Here is a 10,103-nt window from a genome sequence, read left to right as displayed (position 1 = left end):
TAATTATTCATATTTCCCCATGAGCTGATTCGCTACAATGCTAATAGAACATTCGTTCAAAGTTCAAATCTTGTCTTTAATAATGCTCTCAAAATATTAGCACGGAAACAGTAATAATACCTTATTCTGGAACAATGTTTTTGTTGGATGTTCGTTTAACATTTTTCAAATATTACTACTTGTTTCACGTAGTTAACGTTCCCATAATGTTTGCAAAATAAGAAAATTTAATGTTCCCTAACAAAGAAAAAACATTAAAAAAAATTTTTTTTTTAAATGGATGTTTTAAAAAGTTCAGAGAACAATCAGAAATAAAGTTTTCATAACGTAATGAGAATGTGCAAAATGTTCTTATAATATATTTTAGTTAACTGGGAACAATCAATTTACACTAAAAACAGAAAGAAAAGGGATGATCAACAACAAAGAACAACAATGTATATTATATCTCAGTTAAATATGTTTTAGACAGTAACAGAAAAAAAGGTCTTAAACTCAAAGTGGCGTAAGGCCAGTAATACAGCTCATTTTGTCACTGGCACTGCTGTTAGGAAACTGCTCTGATGTGTGTTTCTATGGCTCTGCAGGTGGACAATATTCAATTACATTGCCTTGTAAGAAAGTATAATTTTGGTATTCTCCTGCGAAAACTCTGGCCTATGTTTAAACGCATAGGCTTGTTTTTAAGATAGCAGTTAATTCTTTCGATTTAAGTAGTGCTGCTTAAGGATTGTCAAACACTTTAAGTAGGTCTAACTTATTATTAACCTAAACTTTATTAATTCTGTGCAGTAATTTGGGGGGAACAGAAGTAATTTAGTAAATTAAAACTCATTTGGTAAATCTATTGGCAAGCCCATTTGTGGAAACATCTTGAACAGGAAGAAAAAGTGCTGTAACAATGTTCCATTGTGTATCCCCATAACATCAGTTGTTTGAAATAACAGGTTTTGGAACGCAAATTCGGAGGGATAATGAGGTCTGATAAGGAAAGCTGGGACGGGACAAGGAACAGCCTCAGATAAAAGAAAGTGAGAAGAAATCTGTTTTCGGGCTTGTTAATGTTTGGCCCCTACAGGGCACTGACATGATTAGCTCTCCATACATTTCCATAATTTCTGTGATGCTCTTGAATGTCCTGCTGTGTGCATCTTCAGGAATCTCAAAATACAGTAATGATCAGAGCTGCTGAGGGTCTGGCCAGAGACACCCCGCCGCTTGTAAGCAAGACACGGTACAAAAGCTATCTTCATAATGACGCTGATAATAACTAACAACTATGTCATGCTAGGACTTTAAAAAAAACTATATTTCAAGAAGTCACATGATGCATTTCTTCCCGCAAACTTTTTACTTTGCATGAACAGGCCAAATAAGCAAATATTATCTCATAAGGCCAGCGCACATCTAAGAAGACGCAGATACAGAATGAAAGAGATGGTCATTATGGACCCATTATTTTGAGACCCTGGGTGAAAACTGTAATCTTGCTCTCTTTCAGTCTCTCCAGATGGTTGTGATCTCTGCTCTATTAGCAGCTGTATTGACAAAAGCAGCAGACCTGGCTGTGGAGTGTCAGTAAATAGCTCTCTGGAAGCTGCTGAACTGTCTCGAATACAGTGGAATAATTAACTCTGAAATGGATTTGGCTTCCTCTGTAAAGAGCAAAATTAGCTTTTGTTATTCAGCCACTCTGCTTGCTGATCACACAGAGAATCCAACTGCTTTCTTTAAACCTGTTGAACACAGCTCTAGCGCACAGGATTTAATACTGTATATCTCGTCAATCCCAGAACTACAAATTACTTCTCTCAACATGACACAAAAGCAGACAATACTGAAAGGCCGCTGACTGAACAAATGCATTCCTATTTGGATGTTAAAGGAATTCACTGATGCTGTCCTCTCATCCCTTTATGACTATGATAAAAGAGGGCTACTGGATCTCTACAGCACTGAATAGGTTTGGAGCAATATTGCACTGAGAAAGAAAAAAGGAGGGCACTTCATTTCCTCTTATTGACTTTGGAGAGCAGTCTTGACGTCATCAATACAAAAAATTATGTAGAATTGTGCCTGTCTGTGTGTATTCTCTGTGTCTGATATCTCGTGTAAATGTGACAATTTCTGCTTATTTTGTCCTTTAAGTGCAGTTGATTGGATCATATGGCACGTTCTACAAATATCATTCATCAGGTGTTCTGTTATTTTATTTTTAAATTTTTTTGTGAAACCAATGTACTTTGGCCTACAATGTTATCATGGTATAAGGCTCCATTTGTTAACTAACAATTACGTTGTATCTGTTCAGATTATTTAATGGACCAGAGCTAACATGAACTAACAATGTACATGTGTATTTTTATTAACATTAACAAAGATGAATAAATTCTGTAACAAATGTAATGTTCATTGTTAGTTAATGTTAGTTAACTAACATTAATTGGTGTTGTAAAGTGTAGTTTTTGTAAAGTTATTGTAAAGTGTTACCAATATCATATAATGCATTTATTTGACGTAATTGTATATATATATATATATATATATATATATATATACACAGTACGTGCATAATTATTATGCAAGTTGATATTCTGATCATATTTTTTTTTGGTAAAAGCACATTTTACCAATTTCAAACCACATCAATCTTAATGACTACTACTAAATTTGTACTTAATCATTTATAAGTAATATATAATTGTTGTTAATATTTTGTTTTTATATAACCATGTGCTTTGTTAATATATAACCACTGTTTGAAGAATTGATCTTCTAGAATCTGGCAGTAAGTTTTGGGAGATCTTTTTTAGTGGATCTCCTATCCTGAAATGTCTGTCTTGCATAGATGGAGTAAAAATGATCTCCCAAAACTTACTGCAAGATTCCGGAAGATCAATTCTTCAAACAGTGATACAAGAGGATGTGGTGCTTGTCCTTCAAGAGTCACTCTCAACTTATCTATCTATAAAGCCTATAAAAATTAGTCTTCATATATTTCACAACACTTCAGAATGTTATTCTTATTAAGTGAGGGTCATTTTTTAGGATTCTTTGTGTCAGAGAACCTGACACATTGCACTTCTGGAGACTCCAGTTAGTCTGCAGTTCTGGAAAATGGTGGTGCTGGAGACTAAATGGTTCCTGATGGTTTCACGCCTAATTCTTCACCTTAATTCTTAATTCTTTTGCAGTTAATGCATATTTTCTTCTCCACATGTTTTTGTCTAACCGTGCTGACCCAGTGAGCATTTTGCTGTCTAATGGTCATGCCTTAACGTTGCAATTTCTGTATCGCATTTGTTTTAAATATTTCTCATGGACATTTAATAATTTTTGACTTTTAGTCCGAGTTAAATCTCTCTTTTTTTTTTTGGCTCATTTTATTTGTAAAAGTAAACATGCTTAATAATTATGCAAACATGAACATAAGGAGTTTTTCACTTCCAGCCTTCATGGACAATTATCTATCACTTATAAATGATTGAATTAAAAATTAATAGTAGTTATTAACATTGATACTACATTTGGCACACAGTATGTGATAAATACCGAATGAAAGCGAACTTAAATCCTTGACGACGCAACAGGAAATAAGCAAAATGTTTGTCTGTCGATGTGACTGCATTCTGCTACTATGGTGACAAACGCTACATGGACAGCTGTGCAGGTGACTGAGTAATACACAAAAATGTGCAGTGGTTTCCATGGCAACGTAATTGACAAAGCAGTTGATTTTTAAATTTGGTAATTTGAACCGAAAATCCTAGGGTAAATTGAGCCAGTGGCAGACCCCTTCTTATGATTATAAAGTATTATTTTACTGTAATTCTACATGATATTTCATTAGTGTTAGACCAAGCATTTTTGATTTTGTTCTTTGTTTTGGACTTGATTTTGTTCTGAAAATTTTAAATAGGCCTTGTTTATGAAAATTGGCCTTTGAAGTTTTTATGAAATTGCATTTCCCTGCAACATTTATAAGTGGGATGTTGAGCACTATTAGCCCAGTTCTGTAAGGTCAGTTGCAGTCTGTTTTTTTTTTATTCTTCAATTTGAACTTTTTGTTCTGAAATGTTTAAACAATTTTAAAAAATATCTTCAAAGTCAACCCAGTGTCTTGAGTCACAGGCTGGGAAACTCCCTGTATGAATGGCCAGTCCATCACAAGGCTCACACACAGATTTTAAGAAGTCATTTATATTGAAATGATCTTCTTTTGATATAGCACAAGGTGAAATTTTTTTACTTCAGCATAATCAGTGGCATAGTTTAACCCCATGTGGCTCAATTTACCCCTCACTGTGGGCAAGTTGAGCCAAGAGACCACTTTTTTTTTGGAAAGACATATTTTTAAAGCAGTTTCTTTAGATCCAAAGTGATTATTCCCAAGGATGCACCACATCCTGAAACGTATGTACATATTTAAGGTGGACCCATTACTGCCATGTGTTCACTTTAAACACACTGTAAGTAAAAACTGGCTCAACCCCCCCCACTCTCTTATAAAGCATCAGGGTTTCACCTACCAATGCAGTAACAGAGCAGCACAGAGAGCAGAACTGAGACAGCCATGGCACTGAGGGCCGTGCACCTCCATGAGCAGTACTTAGAGGACTTCTTGAACTTGAATGCGCTGCGGGAGAGTGTGTTGCGGGGCAGGGGCCGTGTGGGGGGCGAGTAGACCGCCCCCGTGGCCATGGTGTAGCCTGGCGTGGCCGTGCTGAACAGAGGAGTGGTGCCGGTGCCTGTCTTAAAGAGAAAGTGCCTGAGAGAAAGAAAAAGAGAGAAACAGAAAGAGAAAAGCGATGAACATTTAATCTCATTTTAAAAGATACACATTCTTAAAGTATTTTGCATTGAACAGCTTTAGGCAATAAAGATTAATGCCAAGAACTTGTACGATCTGATACGGTTCATAAAATCAGAACCAGTTTTATTATTTCTAAAGCATTTAACAATCATATCTAGAACTATTCACGGAAAGCTCAGTATATTAACGCTAAGTTAGTTTAAATGAATAGTTACAGCAGCACAGATTGTTCACAGAGCACGGCGCAGTACAGGAAGTGAGGCGTACAGCCCTCCCAAACTGCCCTGCTCCTGTACGTCTCCCGCTAAGCTAGTGTCACCCTCTACTGCTGATTGGCACTTAAAGTATGATTGGCTAACAGAAGCCCTTGGCATGTGGTAATTATGCTGGGCAGATATTACCAGCACATTTATTAAGCCAGCCCTTTCTGTTTGCTTGAACACCACAGTGAAAATCTAGCCCTGTTCACTTTTCAACCTTTACCGAACACATCTCAATCAAAGCCCTAGTGTTTGACTTCCCTTTTAGCCTGCTGTGTTTCTTTGCCCAAATGAAAGTGCAGAAATGGGAAACGTTGTGTGTGAGCGTGTGTGAGTGGCACTTTCCACTATAAATCTGGAATCAGTTGATTGGACTTGAGAGGTGGAGGAAAAAGCTTTTTCTAATTAAAAATCACCAATGGTATTGTTTCCTCAGCAGAAAAGGAAAAAATTGACTTCATTATTTTTTAGCATTTAAAGATCATATTATCCCAGGTGTAGGACTGTAAAGGAAACCAGAACTAGTATCTCAATAAATATAAAGTTCTGAAACAAAAGTCCAAATACATAAATGTGCATTTTCTCCAGCAGTTGTTTTGCACGTTGGTTTTTAAATACATATATCAAATTAAATTACAGAATATTCTCTTATGTAAAGAGATTTTTTCATTATATAGAATTATAAGTCAATAAATATTACAAATAAATAAATTTTACAAGACAATCACACAATGAAGGTAGATTTTAACTAGAATACTGGACTTTTATCATGAATGGGTTTTTTTTAATTGTTTTTTTACACTTTTCATTAAAAAAAAATCATTATTACTGTTTAAATTTAGATCAAGACACATAATAAGCTTTTTAATGGCAACTTCCATTCAGCTGACTTTCCTCATATAAAGTCAATGTATTTTTCTAACAAGGTTTTCAATTGGTGGGTCGTGACCCTGAAATGGGTTGCAGATCTGGTCTGATAGAGCCGCAGGCAGCAGGGAAAAGCAATGCTAAAGGTCAAAAACGCAACTAACCATGTAATTGTGTGTTGTTAGGATGTAAAAATAGGCTCATCAACTTTTATGAGGGAGAAAACAACTTTTCCCGTATCTTGTTATGGAATCTCGTTGACATCACTATGATCTCGTTGACATCAAAGGCCATGCGTGCAAACATATTCTACTGTATTTTGATGAAAACTCATCTGTCTCATGTTGGAAGCTAGTTAAGCTACCAAAATAGACAGCTTGTGTGACAAGCTTTCAGCCTCAAAAACCATGAAAAACTACAAGGTAAAGGAAAATATTATCCAGACTACATTAACTACTGGTTCACTTGGTTTGTGCTGACCACAATGTGTTTATGCAGTGAGTTATTGGCTGCTGAGACATTTATAAATAAGCAATAATTAAAATATATTTATCAATGTTTCACTTCATTTTACTTCAGTCTTGCTTATTTATGCATGTTAAACAATTTCAGCATTGTGCCAATCGAAGACCAAAAAGTAAAACCACTTGAGAACCACTGATCTAAAGCAATGGGGCAATGTGGAGTTTCTCATTCCTCTCCACAAATTTTCTTGTGGGTTGAAAACTGATGCATAGATTCCAAGAATCATTCAATATGACTTTGCACATGACCTCTTGGTTTTCCTGCATAACACCACCATGACCTACGCTCGAACCAACTCACCCTTCTGACCTCATAGCAGGAGTTCAATCCTTTACTTCAAGTTTTTACAACAAGTGACTTGCAGATATGTAACTCAATTCCACGACTTGACCATATGCTCGTCGGGCTTGAATTACACTGACTGACCTGCTTTTATACAAACCACACAACAGCCTTTAAAGTGATTTATATGTAGATTCTAATTCATTTTTGCCCTACCATTCAAGACAGATGAATAGAAAAAGAGACAAAGACAAACTCTGGGAAATTTAACTCTGGAAAGACCAATTTAAGTCACTTTGTGAGGAAAATTATGAATGTTAATTACATTTTATGATGATTGCTGACACTTTCAATTCACTCTATCCTCACAGTTCATATGGCATTTATAGTCACATAACATTGGGTTTCATCACAGTTAAAAGGATAATAGCAATAAGTAGCAATAAGAACAATTGTGGTGCAGGCTTGAAAATAGTTTTGAATTACTTTGAATGCCGAGATTAGACTCTTAGTAAAATGTTAAAACAAAGTACATTCATCACCCACTTAAACGAGAGATAATAGAAGACGCGTGATAAAAAACAGAGATAAAATCTCCAGCTGTAGTATCTGTGGACAGACTGGGGCATCTGGTGTTTGGGTAAGACAGGAAAATGTTCCTTTGACACAGAAGACAACGAACAGGGATTTCGGAGCATGAGGGACGGGATAACCATTGTTAATTGATTACAGCAGGCATGACATCAGGCTGGAAATTGCTATGCTAATCCATGTATCTCCTTTCACGTTTGTCATCCTCTGACAAATGCCTTCACAGAAGATTTAGGAAGAGGGAACTGGAAAATAACTTGAAAATGCGTATATACGGCAGCATAATCGAAGATTGTCTACTTAAAAGAGAATACAATTTCTGAAATTTTCAGACGTGGAATTACTATTGGATGCAGTGAAATGTTTAGATGAACTGGTGGAAACAAAATTTCTACTCTTCTGACAAAGGACCAATGACCTTCAGAACTAATAAACATTTCTTTTATATCAGTTTTATGCTTGGTTCATGCTAACCAACAGCCCTGTGCTTCACACTTATATTTGTAGTCAATCTACAGTACTTATATTGACAGTGATAAACAATCTCTCTCATAATAACTTATAGAAACTGGCCTAAATTATGTTAAAATGTAGGTTTCCACTTCACATCACATTATGGAGGCAGAAAGAGAAGAACAGACGAATAAAAACCATCATAACCTCTATGTGAAGGAAAATTCAAATAGGGGCTATTGTTATTCTCAAGGAGCCTATTTTTTCAATGTTGCCTACAGTGTGTTCTTCAGTGAACATTTGCAAGTTATAAAAGTGACAAAGGACAAAGTGTCAGTACTGAATGATCCTAAGCACTTAAATAAGCCTGTACTGAGTGGCATCTCACAGTTGCTGTGTGTTTTGTTTGCGTGGATTGACTGTTCCCTGTTCCTAAACTAGTGTTGGAGATCATAGATAAAATAACCAAACATCTAAAGGCTCTTGACAACTGGCTGGGCTTGGCAGGATGGTGTGTGATTGTACTCTGAACACAAATCAAATGGAACTGGGTTAACCAATGGCAAATAACGCTGTGCATATGTAAGCAGTTGTCCTAGGTAATTAATCGTGGCTGGATGAATGTACTTTTGCCAAAGAACATCTGGGACATATTACAATAGGATGATGATGACTTTTAACTATTTAGTACCCACCCCCACCAGCTGTCAAAGTAAGTATATAATGACAACGACACATATGCACGCACACATACACATTTAAGCATAAGACTGAAATTACTTTCTTTTTAATAAAAATACCAGGAAAAATGCCTTCTTTCAATCTTAAAGTCTAGTTCTGATCATTCATTTGCTCTAATGTAACTGTACAGGAAGTGGCGTAGACAAAACTAGTGACACAGTGTATGCTTACTCATTATTTACCCTTTTTCTTAGCATCTTTGTCATTGTCTTCTTTCTGTCCTTCTCTCTCCTAAAGGTTTCACACAGTGAATCAGACTTAACAGGTCTCATTGCAGAGGCACATAATCAGAGCCTTAAAAGCACCTTTGCAAGCTCCTTAACACATGAACTTCTCTGGTCGTAGCACAGAGGTGAGAAAAAGGGGAGGTTTTAAGGACCGATTAAGCTGTGTACTTAGCATTAGCCTACAGCTAGCTATGTCGATTTCGAATTAAGCAGCATTTGTCACATTGCAAGGGATCATGTCCTTCTTTAAACCTCTGGTGAGTCAAATCTAGAATGAGAAATTGAAAGAGAGAGCAAGAGATTACGTGCTGTAACTTGAGGCCAAAAAATCCTTTTTCCTTGAACACAGATAAGATGAAACACAATGATATGTATGCGAAGCAGCCTTTTCAGAAAGACAAAACCATTGCTCAACTTACTGCGCTCTGCTGTGTTACTCATATGGCTGTCTTTGATGGCAGCTTGATACAGCAGGGTTGCTGTAAGAGCTAAGCAGAATGACAAACAGCGAGTAAGCGAGTGTGCAGGGCAGTTGAGAAGCTTTTGGCAGATTTGGTGTGACAGGGCCATTTTGTGGCATCTTTGACCTTTTCTAGAGCTTCTTGTATGTGTCTGTTTCATTCACTCTCATCTCCTGTTCCTCTCTTTGAAACATCTACAGGCTTGAAGACACTTATGCTAGCAGATTATAGTACAGTAGGTTATAAGCATAACTTATGACAAGGGCTCTAGCCTTACTGTCTGTTTGCGCCTTCACTTTTTTCTAAGTCTGAAAACCCAAAAGTTGCTATTGTGTTGTGTTAACCTCTGTGAAATCTGTAATCCAACCCAAAACTCAACAACACACAAACACAAAAAAGTATAAAAAAACCCCTATAAATCTTACATTATTATTGGGTAAAAAGTCAACTGTCAACATGGTACAAAGTAAATATTTTCCAAATAATATTTTCAGAATTTATTTCGGCTTTATTGCTTTGTCAAAATAATAATAAAAAATATATTACCAGTTTGAAAATATTCTTAATATTTTTTCTCACACCGTAAAAAGTATAAAAACTATACAGGAAAATGTATACAAAAGTTTGAAAACCCTTGCTGTAGATTGTTCAAGTTTGCCAAGCAACATTGGAACCTGCCACATTATTACAAAATTCAACAGATGTACGGTCACAGGTGTGCAAGCATGCATACATTTTCCAATGGTTTCAGACGTACCTAGTCAGATTCACAAGGTTGAAATTCCTGCAAAAATAAGACTATTGTGATACCGTTAGCGTGATGTATACGATTTTTGTCAAACAGCGCATCCCTAATGATGATGTGATTCTAGCCCGGCGGTTC

At 36.2% G+C, this 10,103-nt stretch overlaps 1 protein-coding gene across 4 annotated transcripts in view; it reads right to left on the bottom strand.

The window, feature by feature from the left end:
* The window catches only part of tenm3 (teneurin transmembrane protein 3), a 123,492-nt gene extending 118,728 nt beyond the window's left edge, over positions 1-4,764 (bottom strand). For all 4 annotated transcript variants that reach the window (XM_016232249.1, XM_016232263.1, XM_016232257.1 and 1 more), the window contains exon 1: positions 4,530-4,764. In XM_016232249.1, the coding sequence (XP_016087735.1) occupies positions 4,530-4,701 (172 nt within the window). In that variant the 5' untranslated portion in view covers positions 4,702-4,764. The remainder of the gene's footprint in view (positions 1-4,529) is intronic.
* Between the last annotated feature and the right edge of the window lie 5,339 nt (positions 4,765-10,103).

This window comes from Sinocyclocheilus grahami, unplaced genomic scaffold, assembly GCF_001515645.1.
Source record: "Sinocyclocheilus grahami isolate Dianchi unplaced genomic scaffold, SAMN03320097.WGS_v1.1 scaffold17.1, whole genome shotgun sequence".
Taxonomy (NCBI): Eukaryota; Metazoa; Chordata; class Actinopteri; order Cypriniformes; family Cyprinidae; genus Sinocyclocheilus; species Sinocyclocheilus grahami.
This window is presented reverse-complemented; position numbering and strand designations above follow the sequence as displayed.